The 22,664-nt window shown below is 46.8% G+C and overlaps 1 protein-coding gene across 1 annotated transcript in view; it reads right to left on the bottom strand.

Moving 5' to 3' along the window:
* Positions 1-22,664, bottom strand: part of EMP1 (epithelial membrane protein 1) — a 380,685-nt gene that overhangs the window by 228,241 nt on the left and 129,780 nt on the right. Inside the window, exon 3 of the mRNA XM_068242131.1 lies at positions 7,081-7,224. Coding sequence (XP_068098232.1) covers positions 7,081-7,224 — 144 coding nt within the window. The remainder of the gene's footprint in view (positions 1-7,080; positions 7,225-22,664) is intronic.

Here is a 22,664-nt window from a genome sequence, read left to right on the forward strand (position 1 = left end):
TTCAGTGAACCCACCACTGCATACCTTTTGTGTTCAGTGGACCCGCCACTGCATACCTGTTCTGTTCAGTGGACCCGCCACTGCATACCTGTTCTGTGAACCCGCCACTGTATACCTGTTCTGTTTAGTGAACCCGCCACTGCATACCTGTTCTGTTCAGTGGACCCGCCACTGTATACCTGTTCAGTTAACCCGCCACTGCATACCTGTTCTGTTCAGTGGACCCGCCACTGTATACCTGTTCAGTGAACCCGCCACTGCATACCTGTTGTGTTCAGTGAACCTGCCACTGCATACCTGTTGTGTTCAGTGAACCTGCCACTGCATACCTGTTCTGTGAACCCGCCACTGTATACCTGTGCAGTTAAGTGAACCCACCTACCTACGTGAGTGCACGCAGTGTGATATACCACTCCGTGCATACCCGATATGGACAAAACAGGTAGAGGAAGAGGTAGTGCCAGAGCCAGAGGAAGGCCACCCGGCAGGTCTGCGCGAGGTCGTGTAAATGTAATTTCGTGTGGACCTGGCCCACAGTACAGTGCTCGGAAGAAGGCACGTCCCATCACCTCCCAAGATTGTCAGGACGTGGTTGAGTATTTAGCGACACAGAACACCTCATCTTGCTCAGCCACCAGCGCTACTACTAGCACCACTTCCGCTGCATTTGACACTTCGCAAGAATTATTTAGTGGTGAAATCACTGATGCACAGCCATTGTTGTTACAGCCAGATGAATTTTCACCAGCTCATATGTCTGAGTTACGCAGCAACACTATGGATGTAACGTGTCAGGAGGATGAAGGACCTACTGATGGTGCAAGTTTGGATTTGTCTGAGGCAAGCGAAGCTGGGCAGGATGACTACGATGATGATGGTAATAGGGATCCTCTGTATGTTCCCAATAGAGGAGATGAAGAGGGGGACAGTTCAGAGGGGGAGTCAGAGAGTAGTAGGAGGAGAGAAGTTGCTGAAAGAAGCTGGGGCAGCTCTTCGTCAGAAACAGCTGGTGGCAGAGTCCGGCACCATGTATCGCCACCTATGTACAGCCAGCCAACTTGCCCTTCAGCATCAGCTGCTGAGGTCCCCATAGTGCCCACATCCCAGGGTGGCTCAGCGGTGTGGAAATTTTTTAATGTGTGTGCCTCAGATCGGACCAAAGCCATCTGTTCGCTCTGCCAACAAAAATTGAGCCGTGGAAAGGCCAACACTCACGTAGGGACAAGTGCCTTATGAAGGCACCTGGAGAAAAGGCACAAACAGCAATGGGATGGCCACCTGAGCAAAAGCAGCAGCAGCACACAAAAGCAAAGCCACCCTCCTTCTCCTCTTCCTCCTCCATCAGGTGCATTATCTGCTTCTGCCGCTTTCTCCCTTCCACCTTCACAGGCACCCTCCTCCACTCCGCCTCTGCCCTTGAGCGGTTCCTGCTCCTCTGCCCACAGCAGCAGTCAGGTGTCCGTGAAGGAAATGTTTGAGCGGAAGAAGCCAATTTCGGCCAGTCACCCCCTTGCCCGGCGTCTGACAGCTGGCATGGCGGAACTGTTAGCTCGGCAGCTGTTACCATACCGGCTTGTGGACTCTGAGGCCTTCCGTAAATTTGTGGCCATCGGAACACCGCAGTGGAAGATGCCAGGCCGCACTTATTTTTCGAGAAAGGCCATACCCCAACTGCACCGTGAAGTTGAGAGGCAAGTGGTGTCATCTCTTGTGAAGAGCGTTGGGTCAAGGGTACACCTGACCACGGATGCCTGGTCTGCCAAGCACGGGCAGGGCCGCTACATTACCTACACAGCCCATTGGGTGAACCTGGTGGTGAACGATGGCAAGCAGGGCGCAGCGGACCAAATTGTGACACCTCCACGGCTTGCAGGCAGGCCTCCTGCCACCTCCTCTCCTCCTGCTACATGCTCTTCGCTGTCCTCCTCCTCCTTGGCTGAGTGGCAGTTCTCCTCTCCAGCTACACAGCACCAGCTCCGCAGGGCCTATGCTGCATGCCAGGTAAGACGGTGTCACGCCATCTTAGACATGTCTTGTCTCAAAGCGGAGAGTCACACTGGAGCAGTTCTCCTGGCTGCTCTTAAGAAACAGGTGGATGAGTGGCTGACCCCGCACCACCTGGAGATAGGCAACGTGGTGTGCGACAACGGCAGCAATCTGCTTGCCGCTTTGCATATGGGGAAGCTGACACACATACCCTGCATGGCACATGTCATGAATCTAGTGGTTCAAAGATTTGTGGCAAAGTACCCTGGCTTAGCAAATGTCCTGAAGCAGGCCAGGAAGTTCTGTGGGCATTTGAGGCGGTCTTACACAGCCATGGCACGCTTTGCGGAAATTCAGCGCAAAAACAACATGCCGGTGAGACGCCTCATTTGCGATAGCCCGACTCGCTGGAACTCGACCCTGCTCATGTTCTCCCGCCTGCTAGAACAGAAGAAAGCCGTGACCCACTACCTCTACAACTACAGTAGAATGAAACAGTCTGGGAAGATGGGGATGTTCTGGCCCGACAACTGGACACTGATGAAAAATGCATGCAGGCTCATGCGGCCGTTTGAGGAGGTGACCAACCTGGTGAGCCGCAGTGAGGGCACCATCAGCGACTTAATTCCCTACGCTTACTTCTTGGAGCGTGCTGTGCGTAGAGTGGCGGATGAAGCTGTGAATGAGCGTGACCAGGAACCGTTACGGCAGGAACAGGCATGGGACCAATTTTCATCAGACCCAGCTGTTTCCTCAACACCTGCGGCAGCACAGAGGGGGGAGGAGGAGGAAGAAGAGAAGTCGTGTGCAGAAGACGAGTCAGACTCAGAGGATGATGAGCAAGGTGTTTCTTTGGGGGAGGAGGAGGAGGAGGAGGAGGAGGAGGGGACAGCGGCAGGAGAACAACCTCAGCAGGCATCGCAAGGGGCTTGTGCTGCTCAACCTTCCCGTGGTATTGTTCGCGGCTGGGGGGAGGAGGTTGACTTACCTGACGTCACTGAGGAAGAGCAAGAGGAGATGGAGGGTACTGGATCCGACTTTGTGCAGATGTCGTCTTTTATGCTGTCCTGCCTGTTGAGGGACCCCCGTATAAAAAACCTCAAGGGGAATGACCTGTACTGGGTGGCCACACTACTAGGCCCTCGGTACAGGCACAAAGTGGCGGACCTGTTACCAACTCACCGGAAGGTGGAAAGGATGCAGCACATGCAGAACCAGCTGTCAACTATGCTTTACAATGCCTTTAAGGGTGATGTGACGGCACAACGCCAGCAAGGTACCACTGCCACTAATCCTCCTCCCGTGTCCACGCAGTCAAAGACAGGACGCTCCAGCGATCTCATGGTGATGTCGGACATGCGGACGTTCTTTAGTCCAACGCCTCGCCGTAGCCCTTCCGGATCCACCCTCCACCAACGCCTGGAACGGCAGGTAGCCGACTACCTGGCCTTAAGTGTGGATGTAGACACTGCTGTGAACAGCGATGAGGAACCCTTGAACTACTGGGTGTGCAGGCTTGACCTGTGGCCAGAGCTGTCCCAATTTGCCATCCAACTTCTCTCCTGCCCTGCCGCAAGCGTCCTGTCAGAAAGGACCTTCAGCGCAGCTGGAGGCATTGTCACAGAGAAGAGAAGTCGCCTAAGTCACAAAAGTGTTAAGTACCTCACCTTTATCAAAATAAATGAGGCATGGATCCCGGAGGGCTGCTGCCCGCCCCAAGACTAAGTCAGTCCCCGCACACACAGCATCTCTGCCTGCACGCCGTGTGACTGGCTGTCTGCCCCGCCCCAAGAAGACTAAGTCGCTCCCAGTCCCTCCACACAGCATGTCTGCCTGCAGGCCGCTTGACTACCTTCTCCGCCACCACCAACAGGGTCCGGGACTCCAGGCGGATTGCTGAATTTTTTAGGCCGCTGCTAGCAGCGGCCGCTGTAATAATTTTTCTGGTGCGTGTACATGACTGCCTAATTTTTCTGGCTGCACTGCGGGCAGCTGCAACAACAAAAGAAAAGGCATGTACATGCGCCCATTCCCCTTCGTGATCATTACCTTGCCGTGGTGAAGGGGCTTGCGTATCACAATGAAGCAATGACCGGCGCCTAGATGAGTGTCTCGGGGGACACACCCACGATAATAAGGTCGTTGCCTCATTGTGGTCAGACCAAATTTGATCAGCTGGACAGTCACTGTTTTGTCATTCAGCTACATCAGCCAGGCGACCATATGGGCTGTAAAGCCACCAAAACCTGCACTCTCGCCATGGTGCGCACCAGTCCAGCACGGCCGTCACTACACAAACAGCTGTTTGCGGTGCGTTACACGGTGAGTTTGGTGTGTCAGTGTGAAGCAGTACCTTAATTACACTACCTGATTGATGTATACACATGCAAGATGTTTGAAAGCACTTTAGGCCTGTCATTTAGCATTCAATGTGATTTCTGCCCTTAAAACGCTGCTTTGCGTCAAATCCAGATTTTTCCCCGGGACTTTTGGCATGTATCCCACTCCGCCATGCCCCCCTCCAGGTGTTAGACCCCTTGAAACATCTTTTCCATCACTTTTGTGGCCAGCATAATTATTTTTTTTTTCAAAGTTCGCATCCCCATTGAAGTCTATTGCGGTTTGCGAACTTTAACGCGAACCGAACCTTCCGCGGAAGTTCGCGAACCAGGTTCGCGAACCGAAAATCGGAGGTTCGGCCCAACTCTATCTGCTAGTGACATTACTGGATTATGACCCAATAAGGGGGTGTGTGTGATGGGAGGGTTATGTATATCCTGAGCGCCAACCTCTTGATACATATTGTCAATTGAGTAAGAGGAGGCGAACAGGAGTGTTTCATTAATTTTTTCTCCCTTAAATCAGCTGTGAGCGCTTACCTCTTATGGATAGTATATTAATTTCAAACTATAATGGCCAAAAACTGAGAAATAATGATTTTTTTTTCATTTCTTTCTTAATCTTCCTGTTAAAATGGATTTAGAAAAAAATAATTCTTAGCAAAATGTACTACCCAAAGAAAGCCTAATTAGTGGAAGAAAAAACAAGATATAGATCAATTAATTGTGATAACTAGTAGCAATAAAGTTATAGGCGAATGAATGGGAGGTGAACGTTGTTCGGATGCATGAAATTTTCGGCACTGCAGTGCTGAACCGGTTATAATAAGATGCTGGAGAAATGTTTTGACTTCACTCAGTTCTAGCTGCAATGCAATGTGCTTATGCAAGGCCAACCACATGCACCGCAGAAGCTAAACCTGCTATACGCTGATATATTAATCATGCATAGTGATCATAGAGTTATTAATTAATGAGTTGATCAATGATAGACATATAATAAGTTACATAGTTACATAGTTATTTTGGTTGAAAAAAGACATACGTCCATCGAGTTCAACCAGTACCAATAAGGTAAATAAGTTTGCTTTCTATATATTTTAGCATGTTTTAAAACAGATTGCTGTTTGTTATGAATACAAAACCAAACAATAAGCCATGTGAACAAGACATTACAACCTGTGACCACAAGAGGCGTTTAGAAATCCCCGTTAATTAATGATGTACCAGAGAACATCCCATATTTTTAGAACATAAGATAAGCTTGAACATACGCATATATCTTGGTGTCCATCAGATCCAGAAAGATGTCATAAGGACATCACTTGGGTCATACCATGTGTCTGCTGACTGTGATGTAGAGGGTCAAATTTTAGCCTAATGATGTAGTATCCCCTATATGTGGGTCGAACTCGCATATAGTTCGCGGTTCACCGCAAACGTGAACCAGCGATGTTCGCCGGCAAACCGTTTGAGCCACCTTTAATGCATATATCTTGACGTACATCAGATCTAGAAAGATGTCATGAGAACACCACTTGGGTCATAAGATCTAATTAAAATGTTTTTGATGTAATTTTGATTAGAAAAGACGTAGAGTGCTTACGTTAATAAGCCAAGTAGCATCATAAATGTACGCACCTGCTCAGATAACCCGATAATTTAAAATGTCCCAAAATGTCAAAATGTACCAGTCAAATATAAGTTTGAATTTTGTGCATCACCATAAAATCCCCTAACAGATGCCATCTTAGAAACTTCACAATAAAAAGCCCTGCCAGGCTAGTATATTTTATCATTGAGCCTGAAAATCTACTGAAGTCGACTGAGGCCTAGAGACTCTACCTTCCACTGTGATTCTAGAACACAAGAGAGGTAATATGCATTATTATTGGTGAATTTATTGACAATAGCTTATATAGACGCTAAAGAATTGTCATTTCAAATTTCAACAGTTTTAAGTTTTTTAGATAACTTTTTTATGCTATACTTTATTTACAATCAGTAACCATTACTATTTAAATGCAATTGCAAGCTTAGGGACAACTACCCAGCTTTGCTTGATGAAGTTATATCTACTTAAAGTTCTTTATACAAGAATAGATCTCTATATACCATTTTTAAGGATAAAGCTACATTTGTGTGTACCATACACTGTACAATCTCGAGATAATTATTGATGGAGGATAAAATATACAGCAGAAGAGTTGCTATATTGATATGGACTTGTTTCGCTAAAGGAACTTTGACAATGTATATTGGATTATAGGCAACAACTGTAGAGATGTATATCCCTGTATATATGCTTTATCTATTTTTTTTTTTTTTAATATCAATATAATTTTATAAAATTCAACAGATAAGTGTTGTGTAAACCTGTTAACCTATAAATATTTTGTTTATAGTGAGCTACGCACCCACTGCTGGCAAATATTGATTGACTTTTATGCTGGCCCTTTAAGTAGTTGATAATCATTTAAAGCAGATATTGATAAGATATTTGACAGTATGAGTAATTATGGACAAAATTTCTTGTTTAAATGCTGTATCTTTGAATGTATTTATGTATACATGCACATATATCCTAGCCATTATTACGACCCATTAACATAACGTAATTTTAATTTCTATTTGCAATCCCAATTACAATCCTAATTATGGAAATGATGGCATAGGGACCCATAATCATAACTGGTGATTATGATCATTACTAATTAATACTTTATACTTTTACCTGAACAGTGTTAACACTTACAGCAGAGTAGCATGATAGCTCCTGTAATGTAGAACCGACAACCTTTCCCGAGCGTGAAAAGCTGTCCAATGAATGAAAAGAGAGCAAAACAGCAAAAGATAATTGCCAAGATCATCCAAGCTTCAACTGCTCTCATAGCCGGCTCTAAAAGACAAAAAGATTGTATATTATCTTTAAAGAAGATTTGGTTATCATGAGTTTTCTTCTTTTCTTTTTCCTTTTTTTTTTTAAATTCTTTTTATTGATTTTAAATCAAACACAACAGTCAGTTGACAGTAGAAACACCAACAATACAATAAAAGAGTATTGCAATACTACAACATGGGAAAGTTGTTTCATATGCATAGAAATGATATCAGAACCAAAGCAATAATGTAAGCTAATGATAACAGAAGCTGACCTTAGAACAGTTGGCATTGAAATAACATATCAAGTGAGTAACATTTTGAAGACTAAACCCAAATAGGCATTATAGACTATTATTCTTCACTTAGGAGGACAGGAGATACACTAAATGAGATTATAACGAATCCACAATATTCAGATTTACATCCAAATTGACAATGGCTGATCTTTCATTATTTACCCATACATCCCACACCTTGGAGAATTTAGAAGCAGAGCCCCTTGCTAACCACGTTAATCTATATAGTGGTAAAGCAGAATTTATTAATTGTTTCCAAAGGGTCATGGAGGGCTCAGAAGGTTTTATCCATACTAAGGCAATAGACTTCCTGGCATAAAAAATAATAACCTTACCAATAATTTTTTACTTTTGCTCAGAAATAGCTCATCCACCATTCCCAGAAGACAACACTTATACAAGGAGACTACATGCAAACTGAGTTCCACCTCCATAAATTGTATCATTTTATTCCAGAAGGATCGTATATCGTCACAGTCCCATGTCATATGCTTAAATGTGCATGGGCTATGTCCACACCTCCGACACGCATCATTAGAGTCACTAACAAATTTAGAAATTTTAATAGGGGTATAATAAATCTGGTGGTACCAGCGTAATTGAATAAGCTTGTCTCTGGAGCTGATAACAGTTTTCATGTAGGACTCCTCAAAGTCCTGCCATTCAGGTAACCAAATCTCTTGCCCCCAAGCCTCCCAACCTAGTCTGGTCTTGGATATTTTTGAATTGTACTTATTTTCCATTAAACTGGAATAGAATTTTGAGATAAGTTTGGTGGAATCTTTATTTAAAAGCCACTTCTCAATAATACCTGGAGATAGAGCGACAGTGAAATGACCAAATTGAGATTTAGCTGCATGGCGAAGCTGGTAATATCGGAATAAAGAATGAGCTGGAAGAGAAAATTCAAGAGCCATTTGGGACCAAGATTTAAATTTATTGTCATGGAAAAGGTGGTTGACATATTTTACACCCCTCTTTACCCAGAAACTTACATCCCCTAGAAGAGAAAATTCAGGTAGTTTTGGATTACTCCAAAGGGAGGCACTTGGGGAGCAATTAAATTTATTGTCTCCAACTAATTTTTGACATTTATAATATATCTTGAGGGAATATTTTAGAATGTCAACACCACTATCCGCAAACATTTCTCCCCTATATATAATGTTGCATAAGGTTTCATATGAGTACGCCATATCCGTCTCAGCATCCATAGAAGCATCATCTCTTACATTATGAAGCCAATGATAAACATAGGTAAGTTGAACCACATAATAGTATAGTTGAAAATGAGGAAGGGCAAGGCCTCCCTTAGATACCAGCAATCTTAGAGTATCCATAGATAATCTAGGGGGTCGGTTGGGCCACAGAAAACTTTGAACCGACGAGTTTAGTTTAGTAAAATGCTGATTAGAAATCCACACCGGGGACATAAGTAACACATATAGCACCTTGGGGGCTATAATCATTTTGATGGTATTCATATGACCCAGAAGATCAAGGGTTAAAGAAGACCATTTTTTAAGCTTTTCACCAATAGATGTCATAACAGGGAGTAAATTATTCTGAATGAAATCTTCATTACGTAGAGTAATTACTATGCCCAGATATTTAAAGGAGGAGCTAATTTGTAAGGGAAGATTAACCGGTAGGGCCTCAGGGGGAAAAGTATCAACAGGTAGAAGAACAGATTTTGACCAGTTTACCCGTAAACCAAATAAATCCCCAAAGAGATCATATACCCGCAACACTTTCTGCAGAGAAGATCCAGGATTATCTAAATATAAGAGGATGTCACCCGCATAAAGGGAGATTTTTTCGTGCACCTGCTTAATCACCCAACCTCCAATCTCCTGATCTTTCCTAATATATGCTGCGAGAGGCTCCATAGCTAGAGCAAAAAGCAGTGGTGACAACGGGCACCCCTGCCTAGTGCCCCTACCAATGTCAAAGGGAGCCGACAAATATCCGTTTACTCGTAATCTCGCACATGGTTTGGTATATAGAAACGTGCTCTACCAGGACAGTAGTCAGTATTTTATTCAGAGTGATCATGTAACGATTGGTGTCAGCAAGCACCGCTATTCTGATTATTGGTGATCTGCAGTATCACCAATAATACAGATGCTATACCTGATTATATGGTGATCTGCAGAATCACCAATAATGCAAGTATAGCGTGACACGATACAATCGTATGCAAGAGGGTGCTTGGTACAATAGAGTATCTCTATAGGGCACAGAGATACAACCTCCAGCAAGCTGGAACAGCAGACAACAATAATAATATACAGTGTAAATTCAAGTCTGTGGAAATATCCACCACACCGTAATTCCTCAGAGGTGTGGTTACCTCTGAATGGGAAGCCTGTGTGTGAGACCCTCCAAAGGACGGGGAGTGGAGGAGTCTCTGCCTCTAGCAGCAAGGGTTTGCTAGTGGCGGTTGTCTCAAAGAGGAAAGCCTCTGATAGAACCCTACAGTGGGAGACGTTCCACTGAAGGGAAAATGGTCAGACAAAATGAGGTTCGGCAACAGATCAGGCGGCAGCAGTACAGAAACGTGAGACAAGAGAATAGTCGGAAGCCAAGCCAATAGTCGATAACGGTACGGGCTGGCGAAGTCCAGAATCAGGAAGCAGAAGAGTAGTCAAGACAGGCACAGAATCATACATGATAAATCAAACAGTATAATATGTGTATATATTGGTGATAAACCAATATATAACACAATATCAGAGACAAGGCTGACTAGGTCTGAGTGCTGACACAGGGTATCGCAAACACAGACGAAGTGTGACTGAAAAGCACTTCCTTATATACTGCCTGGGAGAGAAGTCTCCACCCCAGGCAGCAACCAATCAGAGCAGGCTAAAATGTCAGCTGACCTCCAGGTCAGCTGACACGCTTTCTAAGAGTATAAAGGCGTGTCTGTTGTGCGTGCCCGTCCCCTAGAGGCAAGATGGCAGAGCCCTGGTGAGCAGCATGCTGGTGAGTTTGGAGCAGAGTGCTCGGACGGGTTTGCGCAGCGGATGCGGACAAATTTCCGAATCCCGCGTTGGAAAGTCCGCTTGCCGGATTGGATGCGACCGTATTCCCGCAATCCATCCGGCGTTGCGGATTTTTTGTTACAGTAACCATCCCTCTAGGCGTGGACTCCGGACACATCCCACCCGGCCTGTCAGGATGAAGCTCATGAAACCGTCTCCTAAGCTTATCTGCATGTAAATCGCCTGTTTTGACCCAGGCTCTTTCCTCTGGACCATACCCTCTCCAATGCACCAAGTACTGTACTGAGCCCTGAACTCGCCTGGAGTCCAAAATCTCCTCAACTTCTCACTCGGGCTCACCATCAACCATGACAGGGTGAGGAGGGAGGGAATCCACCTGGACAGCCGGCTTCAAGAGTGACACATGAAAGGTTCTTCCCACCTTCAGGGTGTAACAATTGGTGTCAGCACGCAGAGAGAATCTGATTATTGGTGATCTGCAGTATTACCAAGAATGCATATATATACCTGATTATTGATGAATCACCGATAATACAGATATATTGCTAACCTCTGGACACCTATAAGTATGTGAGTGTTTGGTGTAACAGTAATACTTTGAGTAATGCACCTGTGAACAGGTGATAGCAGGCAGTATGAGCAATACTGCTGTTGAGAGTACAGGAACCTTCCAGCAGCCTGAGACTCTCCAAGGGGCGGAGTCAGGCTGGATAGCAAGAAGACCGTGTGGCTAGTGACCCCTGGAAGATGGGCATCACAAGCAGGTCTGGAGACTAACACAAATGATAATGCAGTTCCCTAGTCTTGGGTGCGAGGTCCGTGGTCTCAGCACCCTGGAACTAGTCTGGAGTATAACACAAATGATAATAAAGTTCCCTAGTCTTGGGTGCGAGGTCCATGGTCTCAGCACCCTGGAACTAGTCTGGAGTATGACACAAATGACAATACAGTTCCCTAGCCTTGGGTGCGAGGTCCGTGGTCTCAGCACCCTGGAACTAGTCTGGAGTTTAACACAAATGATAATACAGTTCCCTAGTCTTGGGTGTGAGGTCCTTGGTCTCTACACCCTGGAACTAGTCTGGAGTAATAATAATACAATGATAAACAAAAGTAATCTGGCTCAGTGTGAATTCCCAGGTCCACCTGGTTCAAACACACTGTAGGATCTGACTATGGTCTGAATGCTTCCACGTAAGTGTTCGCAATGGCAGACCACCAGCAACTGGCAAGCAAGCTGTATATATAGTTGCAGGACTCTGCCGCGCCGTCCGAGCCACTCAGCCAATCAGGAGTCCAGCAGGAATCAGCTGATCGTCCTGATCAGCTGATCCATCTCCTGCTGGTAAAAAGGTCCTGACTTCTGGCTCGCGCGCGTAGTTTTCCATCCAGGTGCACTAACAGACCCAGCCACACCAGACGCACGCCGCTGCGTGCAAACCGCCGCATTGGACGCGGAAACAGCCGCCTTGCTGCCAGTACATGTGGCGGTTTCTCTGCGATCTATCACAGTATCAGACGCTTGCTGCTGCGTACAAACCGCCGGACTGGACGCGGAGGCGGCCGCCTTGCTATCAGTACATGCGGCGGCTTTTCCGCGTTTTCTTACAGTGCCCCCCCCCCCCTGAGGAGTGGACTCGGGACACTTTCCACCAGGTCTTCTAGAATGTGGGTCTAGAATCTTTTCGGTCTCACATTCCGATTGGTCTTTTACCATCACAGGGAGGGAGGGAGGGAGGGGAATCCACGTGCACTGCTGGCTTCAACAGAGACACATGGACTGATCTTACACCTCTCATACTGGCTGGGAGATCGACAGCATAGGTGCCAAAATTAGCTCTCCTGATCACTGGGAATGGTCCTATGAATGTAGGACCCAGTTTGGTTGATAATCGCTTCAGGGCCCCATGCCGAGAGGATACGTACACCATGTCCCCTGGGGAAAACTCCCACTCTACAGACTTTCTCTTACTAGTCTGATTTTTCTGAGTCCGGGGTTTCCTTGACATTGGTAAATATTGTAACGTAACTGGTGAGGCCTGACGAGATGTTTTACCCCCTAGAATGTCTTGCTGGCAAGGGCCCAGATTAGGCATCTGGTCCTCCACCGTCTCCGCAGGTGCCCTGACCACCTTTCGAAGTAGGCCGGTCTCAGGCTTGGCATCTTTAACTAAAGCTTCTGCTTTGCCCTGCACTGCCACTCCTCCAATATGTATCTTGGTAGCACGAACTGCCCTTCTGCCCAAGCAATGCTGATGGCAATAAGCTGACCATTTCAGCAGCTGACCTGAAGCCCAGTCAATCTGTGGGGAGTGGAGTTGCAACCAGGGCATACCAAGAACAATGGTGGAGGTTGTCATGGGCATAACCAGGAACTGTAATCTCTCTTCATGTGATGCCCCTAAACAACATGACAACCAGGAGGTTTGAAAAAGAGATTGACCACTCTGCAGCAGCGAGTCATCTACTGCAGTAACCAGAATCTGCTGGTCAGGTGGGGACAAAGGTATCCCCAATCTTTTAACGAAATCGTAAGCAATGAGGTTTGCTGCAGAACCGGAGTCTACAACGGCTTCTGTGGAACTAGTCTGACCCTCCCATGTAATAGAGCAGGGAAGGAGCAGACAATCATTGTCTAGAGGAAAAGACTGCTTGCCTAGGTCGTTGACTAACCCCAGACGGCAGCATTCTCCTGGCCCCTTAGCACCATATGGATTGCGTTTTCTTGGCCCTCTGTGACTCTTTTTCACCTGAGTCAACCCTGAATACCCGATTTGCATCGGCTCGTCTGCGGGTGATGGAGATCGAGAAGAGTCTTGTAAGACAGACCTTCTAGCATCCCTACCACGAACCTGTCTCTGTAGCGCAAACGGCGATCTATTTGCACGGCCAACGAAATTGCCTCGTCTACAGATTTGGGCTCAGGATGTCCAATCATCACATCATAAATTGTATCCGACAACTCTGCCAAAAAACAGTCCAACAGTGCAAATAAGCCCCATCTCGCAGATACTGCCCATTTCCTGAACTCAGCTGCATAATTTTCAACCGAATCCTTGCCCTGCCGCAACGTCTTGAGCTTCCGCTCAGCGGTAGAGGCAATATCCGGATCATCATAAATTATAGCCATGGCTTTAAAAAATGCCTCAACCGAGGCCAAAGCCCCATCTCCTGGCTGGAGATTATATGTCCAGGTCTGGGAATCCCCTGACAACAGAGTCTTAATAAACATAATTCTCTGTGCCACGGTTCCAGATGAATTAGGCCTCAACTCAAAGTATGATAACACTCTATTTCTAAAGTTCTGAAAGTCAGATCTGTGACCAGAAAACGTTTTGGGTACAGGCATACGTATGTCTGTGCTAGGAGGAGATCGCACTGAGTTTATAGCTGATTGAAGTTCCGGAATAGCCCCAAAAAGCTGACTGATCTGGGTCTGTTGGTTCAAAGTTACCCCGGAAAGACTGTTTACCGCGGTAGTCAGGACTTCAACATGACTATACAGTGCGTCCATTTGGTTTGGGTCTGCCATTCTATAACGAATGGTGTCAGCACGCAGAGAGAATCTGATTATTGGTGATCTGCAGTATCACCAAGAATGCAGATATATACCTGATTATTGATGATCTGCAGAATCACCGATAATACAGATATATTGCTAACCTCTGGACACCTATAAGTATGTGAGTGTTTGGTGTAACAGTAATACTTTGAGTAATGCACCTGTGAACAGGTGATAGCAGGCAGTATGAGCAATACTGCTGTTGAGAGTACAGGAACCTTCCAGCAGCCTGAGACTCTCCAAGGGGCGGAGTCAGGCTGGATAGCAAGAAGACCCTGTGGCTAGTGACCCCTGGAAGATGGGTGTCACAAGCAGGTCTGGAGACTAACACAAATGATAATGCAGTTCCCTAGTCTTGGGTGCGAGGTCCGTGGTCTCAGAACCCTGGAACTAGTCTGGAGTATAACACAAATGATAATACAGTTCCCTAGTCTTGGGTGCGAGGTCCGTGGTCTCAGCACCCTGGAACTAGTCTGGAGTAATAATAATACAATGATAAACAAAAGTAATCTGGCTCAGTGTGAATTCCCAGGTCCACCTGGTTCAAACACACTGTAGGATCTGACTATGGTCTGAATGCTTCCACGTAAGTGTTCGCAATGGCAGACCACCAGCAACTGGCAAGCAAGCTGTATAGATAGTTGCAGGACTCTGCCGCCCCGCCCGAGCCACTCAGCCAATCAGGAGTCCAGCAGGAATCAGCTGATCGTCCTGATCAGCTGATCCATCTCCTGCTGGTAAAAAGGTCCTGACTTCTGGCTCGCGTGCGTAGTTCTCCATCCAGGTGCACTAACAGACCCAGCCACACCAGACGCACGCCGCTGCGTGTAAACTGCTGCGTTGGACGCGGAAACAGCCGCCTTGCTGCTAGTACATGCGGCGGTTTCTCCGCGATCTATCACAGTATCAGACGCATGCTGCTGCGTACAAACCGCCGCGCTGGACGCGGAGCCAGCCGCCTTGCTATCAGTACACGCGGCGGCTTTTCCGCATTTTCTCACACAGGGAATGCGGTAAACTGACTCTGTAAGACACGCGATTAACCCTTTCCGAAATTGGATATGGTCCAATATACCTGGGCCCCAGTTTCGCGGACGACTGTCTCAGAGCTATATGCCGAGTTGACACCCAAACCTTGTCCCCTGGTTTAAAATCCCACTCCGGACATCTTTTCTTATCTGCCTGCCTCTTCTGTATGCAAAAAGCCTTTTTTAGATTTTCCTCGACCTTAGCCCAAATCCTCTTAAAAGATTCCTGCCACTCCTCCAGAACAGGGAATGGAGATGCCGTCACTGGCAAGGGAGAAATTTGGGGAACTTCCCATTGACTATCTGAAAAGGCGAATAACCAGAGGACTCATTCCTGAGATTGTTATGTGCGAATTCTGCAAATGGTAAAAAATCCGCCCACTGATGTTGGGCGTCCGCCACATAACATCTCAGGAACTGTTCCAAGGACTGATCGATCCTTTCCGTCTGACCGTTGGTCTGCCGATGGTAACCTGATGAAAAGGACAATGACATACCCATCCCCTTACAGAAGGCCCGCCAGAACCTGGAGACAAACAGGACCCCTCTGTCCGAGACCACATTTTCCAGAATACCGTGTAATTTAAAGATGTTTTGAATAAAAAGATCTGCCAACTTTTGAGCAGTAGGGAAACCACTCAAAGCCACAAAGTGTGCCCTCTTACAGAATCTATCAGTGACTACCCATAAGACAGTCTTCCCGGTGGAAACCGGAAGTTCTCCTACAAATTCCATGGAAATGTGCGTCCATGGCTTCTGAGGGGAGGGCAGAGACTGTAAAGTTCCGACTGGAGCTCGTCGGGAGTATTGTTTCTGGCGCAGATGGTACAGGTTTTTCCCTGCAATCTGATTGTAACGATGGCAACCAGACAGATCTACACAATAATTCCTGGGTTCTGGTAATGCCAGGACGTCCAGCATTCTTGTGTCCATGAAACAACTGCAATACTTTGGGACGCAAGAGACAAGGAACATATAGAACCCCTTCTGGTTTCCCCTCTGGGACTTCCAACTGGAAAATGCTTAAGAGGCTAACAAGGTCCTCAACAATTTCAGTGGCTGCCAGGATGATCTCTTTTGACAGAATATTCTCTGGGGAAGGAGATGGAGCAGTCTCAGGTTCAAAACAACGAGAAAGGGCGTCTACTTTAAGGTTCTTACTCCTGGTGTAAACGTGATTATAAAATTAAAACAAGAGAAAAAGAGAGCCCATCTAGCCTGTCGGGGGGTGAGTCTTTTAGCCTTTTCGATATACTGTAGGTTTTTATGATCTGTGTATACAGTTATTACATGCTCAGCCCCCTCTAACCAATGGTGCCATTCCTCAAAAGCAAGCTTAATGGCCAACAATTCCCTGTTCCCAACATCATAATTTCTCTGGGCAGGGGAGAATTTTCTAGAAAAGAAAGCACAGGGATGAAGTTTGTCCTGAAGTCCTGAGCGTTGAGACAACACTGCTCCCACTCCAACCTCTGAGGCATCCACCTCCATTATGAAAGGATAAGCAACATCTACATGACGTAATATGGGAGCAGAACAAAAAGCTTCTTTTAGAGAGGAAAATGCTGCACATGCTTCTTTGGACCAATGAGAGGCATCAGCCCCTTTCTTAGTCAAGTTAGTAAGTGGAGATACCACAGAAGAGAACCCCTTGATAAACTTTCTGTAGTAGTTTGCAAATCCCAAGAATCTCTGAAGTGCTTTAAGCCCAGATGGTTGTGGCCATTCCCTTACAGCAGAGACCTTCTTGGGATCCATGGACAACCCTGTAGTGGAGATAACGTACCCCAGAAAGGCAATCTCCTTTACTTCAAAAACGCATTTTTCTAACTTAGCGAATACGTTTTTTCAGCACATACTTAACATGTTGACGGTGTTCAGTGAGATTTTTAGAAAATATTAGGATGTCATCCAAGTATACGATTACAAAATGACCCAGCACCTCCCTGAAGATTTCGTTCACAAACTCCTGGAAAACTGCAGGAGCGTTACACAACCCAAAGGGCATCACCAAGTATTCGTAATGCCCCTTGGGAGTGTTGAATGCCGTCTTCCATTCATCTTCCTCCCTGATACGGATCAAATTGTAGGCCCCTCTTAAATCTAACTTCGTGAAGACAGAAGCCTCGGGAACCTGTGTAAATAAATCATCGATTAACAGTAGTGGATACCGATTTTTAATCGTGATCTTATTAAGACCCCTGTAGTCGATACAGGGGCGCAAACCTCCATCCTTTTTATGAACGAAAAAGAATCCCACCCCTGCAGGAGATCTCGAAGGGCAGATTAATCCTTTCTGTAAGTTTTCCTGGATGTACTCATCCATGGCTAATTTTTCTGGGGATGAGAGGTTGTGTAGGTAACCCCTGGGAGGCATGGTTCCTGGCTTCAAATCAATAGGACAGTCAAAAGGTCTGTGGGGGGATAATTGATCTGCTGCCTTGGGACAAAAGACATCGGAATATTCCTGATATTGTGGAGGTACTCCTTCCACTTGAACCTTAGTAGAACACAAGACTATTCTCTGTAAACACTGCTGTGAGTAATAAGGTGACCAAGTAATCAACTGTCCATTCCCCCAATCAAACTGAGGAGAATGTAATCGTAACCAAGGTAACCCTAATATCACCGTAGAGGTAGACATCTTTAAAACAAAAAACTGAATGATCTCCTTATGCAGGGCTCCTACTTGCAGCGAGAGAGGAGGAGTCTGGCACAGTGGGGACTTTCCCTGCAAAGGAGTGTCATCGATTGCTGTAACATACAAATGTTTTTCTACCGGAAGTGCAGGGATATTTAAACTTAAAGCAAAACTTAAATCTAAAAAATTAGCAGTCGACCCAGAATCCACAAATGCTGTGGTAGGAAAGTTCTGCCCTTCCCAGTTTAGGGAGCAGGGCAATAATATTTTTTCTTGTTTATTGAAACTACTCCGCTTAGGGTGGTACCCCCAACCACACCTAAGCTAAGGAGTTTCCCAACTTCCTACCACAGTTTTGTGCAATGTGGCCCTTCTCTCCGCAGTATATGCAGAGACCCTCTTTGCGTCTTCTTGACCTCTCAGCCTCCGTAAGGCGTCCGTGGCCTAGCTGCATAGGCTCCTCAGTCTCCACTGCTGCCGAGCTACAAGCACCTGAAGCCCTGGAGTACATAGGGTATCTGCCCTTCTTATTGTACCTCAAACGTCTATTTTATCTATTTTAATAGATAGTTATATAGCCTTATCTACGTCTTTGGGTTCTGGGTGACTAACCATCACGTCAGTGACTGCCTCTGATAACCCATCTAGGTATCTATCCAGGAGTGCATACCGCTCCCATCTAGAGGAGACTGCCCACTTCCTGAACTCTGACGCATACTCCTCTGCTGTACTCCGTCCCTGTCTAAGGCTTTTGAGTTTATGTTCAGCCGTGGCGGCCCTATCCGGATCATCGTAAATGACCACCATGGCTTTGAAAAACTGCTGGACAGAAGAAAGGGCAGGATGCTCATCAGGTAAGCCATAAGCCCAAGTCTGGGAGTCTGCATGTAAGAGAGTCTTGATGAGAGTAACCTGAGCCTCGGTTCCCGAGGACACAGGTCTCATCTGAAAGTAAGATAACACTGTAATGATCCGCTCAGCTGGCTGCACAGGCAGCCAGCTGTTTGACCATTCCTTGTGTCTGAGGGATGCAGGTCTCTGGATAAGAGACCTGACTTTGTCTTGCAAGTTCCAGACCTGCTCTGCTGCTGAGGGATTTGCATACATTGGTTATGCAAATCATCTAGCTGCTGGCAGTATAAAGGTTGGGATCACCCACAATCCTGGGCTGGTCATAACGGTTTGTTAAATCACTCCTGGAGTGTCAGCCTTCCCTGTTGGATTGTTAGTTAGTTAGAGTAATTCTGGGGACTGCACTAGGCAGCTTCTCTAGTGCAGTTAGCCTGCTTATCTGTTTTGTCTGTATTGCCTCTCTGTTACGATTGTCCTGTCGCCAACGGTGGTTGTCAGGAAATCGTTCTGTCCATCTTGGAGTATAGCTGGAGCAGCTGTTGCTACCAGCTATCTCCTCTGTTTGTCTTGCTTGGATCGCACTAGTCTCTAGCGGTAGCGGCTGTGGATCCTTCTGATCTGCTTCTTGGAGTATAGCTGTAGCAGCGGTTGCTACCAGCTATCTCATCGCCCTGTCTTACTTGGATCGCACTCGCTCTGGCGGTAAGAGCAGTGGATCCTGCTAGCTCTGTTACTTTACCTGGATCGCACTCGCTCTGGCGGAAAGAGCAGTGGATCTTTCCTATCCTGTTTCCCGTTCATCTGTCTGTCTTGTCTGATACGAACGCTTGCTGTAGCCTCGGTGAGGTAACTGTTAAGCAAGCGCTCGCGTTCTCTGTTTCGTGTTTGGGTGTCGGGGGTTAGTTAGGCGTGCTTGTCTCTGTTGTGCTTAACACACGGAGACCGCGCTGTAAACGCGTTCGCTGTTGCGAATAAGTGCGGTGTTGGCATTTAGTTAGGGTTTGTTATTTTCCTTATCTTCTCATTGTATGATTTGCTGTGCCTTTGCTACTCTCGTGCCCTGTCTTGTTTAAGCCTTGTGTCACCTCTGGCAATCGCCTCTCTCGCGATTGCATTCCTACTTTGTTTCTGCTGTTGTGTGTGCACCGTCGCGGGTTGGCGACTAGATTGGTGCACATACATACATTCTGTCCCTGTGCTCATTCTCATTCGCAATCGCTTCCCTTGCGATTGCGTTCTCACTTGGTTTCCTCTGTTGTGTGTCCACCGTCGCAGGTTGGCGGCTAGATTGGTGGACATACATACATTCCTCATCTGTGCTTATTCGGTCTTGTGTCGCTGTTAGCAATCGTCATCTCTGGCGATTGCCTTCTCACCTGATCTTCATGGTTGTGTGTTCATCGTCGCAGGGTGGCAACTAGATTGGTGGACACACATACCCTCTGTCGCTTTGATCTCTCTCTTTCAGGGCTATCTTGCCCTGCGTTTCTTCCCTTCGTACAATTCCTGTCTGGTGTCTGTGGCAGGGCAGAGGAGCTGTTTCTCTGCACTCCACAGCTCCACCTGCCGACAGGAATTTCCCTCTACAGGTGCGTTGCACCTTTTGCTGGGTTCTCTCAAATTATACGCTTGTGGAGGATTTCCGCAGCGTCAGCGCACGTCCTGTGCGCTGATCACGGAGAGAATTCCACAATCGTTATAAACACCCTGTGGCGGAAGTTCTGGAAATCTGCCCTAGCGCTTGAAAATCTCTCAGGAATATTCATTTTAGGCTCACTAGGAGCCGGGGGAGGCAGAAAGTTAAGTGGTGGTTGCAGCCTCCAGACCTTCTCAGTCAGCTGAGTAATCTGAGCCTGCTGTGCAGTCACAGTAATTTTCAGCTGTTATACTTCTGCCCTTACGGTCTGAAGCTGATTTACCACCTCCTCCATCTTACTTCTTTCTGGTCTGTGTTTATGTAACGATTGGTGTCAGCAAGCACCGCTATTCTGATTATTGGTGATCTGCAGTATCACCAATAATACAGATGCTATACCTGATTATATGGTGATCTGCAGAATCACCAATAATGCAAGTATAGCGTGGCACGATACAATCGTATGCAAGAGGGTGCTTGGTACAATAGAGTATCTCTATAGGGCACAGAGATACAACCTCCAGCAAGCTGGAACAGCAGACAACAATAATAATATACAGTGTAAATTCAAGTCTGTGGAAATATCCACCACACCGTAATTCCTCAGAGGTGTGGTTACCTCTGAATGGGAACCCTGTGTGTGAGACCCTCCAAAGGACGGAGTGGAGGAGTCTCTGCCTCTAGCAGCAAGGGTTTGCTAGTGGCGGTCGCCTCAAAGAGGCAAGCCTCTGATAGAACCCTACAGTGGGAGACGTTCCACTGAAGGGAGAAAGGTCAGACAAAATGAGGTTCGGCAACAGATCAGGCGGCAGCAGTACAGAAACGTGAGACAAGAGAATAGTCGGAAACCAAGCCAATAGTCGTTAGTCGATAACGGTACGGGCTGGCGAAGTACAGAATCAGGAAGCAGAAGAGTAGTCAAGACAGGCACAGAATCATACATTATAAATCAAACAGTATAATATGTGTATATATTGGCGATAAACCAATATATAACACAATATAAGAGACAAGGCTGACTAGGTCTGAGTGCTGACACAGGGTATCGCAAACACAGGCGAAGTGTGACTGAAAAGCACTTCCTTATATACTGCCTGGGAGAGAAGTCTCCACCCCAGGCAGCAACCAATCAGAGCAGGCTAAAATGTCAGCTAACCTCCAGGTCAGCTGACATGCTTTCTAAGAGTATAAAGGCGTGTCTGTCGTGCGCGCCCGCCCCCTAGAGGCAAGATGGCAGAGCCCTGATGAGCAGCATGCTGGTGAGTTTGGAGCAGAGTGCTTGGACGGGTTTGCGCAGCGGATGCGGACAAATTTCCGCATCCCGCGTTGGAAAGTCCGCTTGCCGGATTGGATGCGACCGTATTTCTGCAATCCATCCGGCATTGCGGATTTTTCGTTACAGATCACAGGTGTATTGGTGCACAGTTATATCAGGAGTACTCCTAAAGTGATAGCCCTAGTGGCTGGGGCTATCACTATACAGAGAATGGCCGTACAAGCGAGGTCGGCAACGGGTCGGTCAGTAGCGGTACAGAATCGTCAGGCAAAACAAAGTCGGTATACAGGCAAAGGTCGGCAGCAGATCAGATTGACAGAAGTACAGAATCATAAGGCAGAATACAAGGTCGGTAATCAGGCAGAGGGTCGGCAACAGATCAGATTGGTAAGGTACAGAATCAGGAGGCAAAGAGAGTAATGAAATGTTCAAGCAAGTCATACACAGAAATATCAATACAATATAATAATAATAGTCCAAAGCTATGTGTGAATCCCCGGGGTCCTGCTGGATCAAACACACCAGGATCTGACTAAGGTCTGAGAGCTATCACTGAAGTATTCGCAACAACAGACAAGGAGCCAATGACAAGCAGGTCCTAAAATACTGTGGACCAAGTGCACAGCGCTGCCCAGAGGCCTAGCCAATCAGAGTACAGGCAAGTGTCAGCTGACCAAAAGGTCAGCTGACACGTCTTCTGACCGGATAATTGCGTCGGCGATCCGCGCACACGCGAGCCTGATGCTCGCCCACAACCTCAGACAAACCGGACCTCCATGATTCCGGTGGGAGGCCCAGAGACGCCGCGGCGGGAGACGCCGCAAGAGCAGATGCGGAAGCGGCGCCTGCGCCGCTATCAGCATCAGAGGCCGGTAAAGCAGCCGGCATAACATTACACCCCCCCCCCGAGGCATGGACTCCGGACATGCCTTGAACGGTTTCTCAGGATGTAAAGTATGAAATTCCCATTTCAATTCCTCTGCATGCAGTCAGCGGTCGGGCACCCAAGATCTCTCCTCAGGACCGTAACTTCTCCAATGAACCAAATACTGTACGGATCTCCTCAATCTCATATTCAGGTTCCCAATCTATCACAACGGGAGGGGGGGGGGCGAGGAGTCCACATACACAGCAGGCTTCAATAATGACACACGAAAAGA

Source organism: Hyperolius riggenbachi, chromosome 6, assembly GCF_040937935.1.
Source record: "Hyperolius riggenbachi isolate aHypRig1 chromosome 6, aHypRig1.pri, whole genome shotgun sequence".
Taxonomy (NCBI): Eukaryota; Metazoa; Chordata; class Amphibia; order Anura; family Hyperoliidae; genus Hyperolius; species Hyperolius riggenbachi.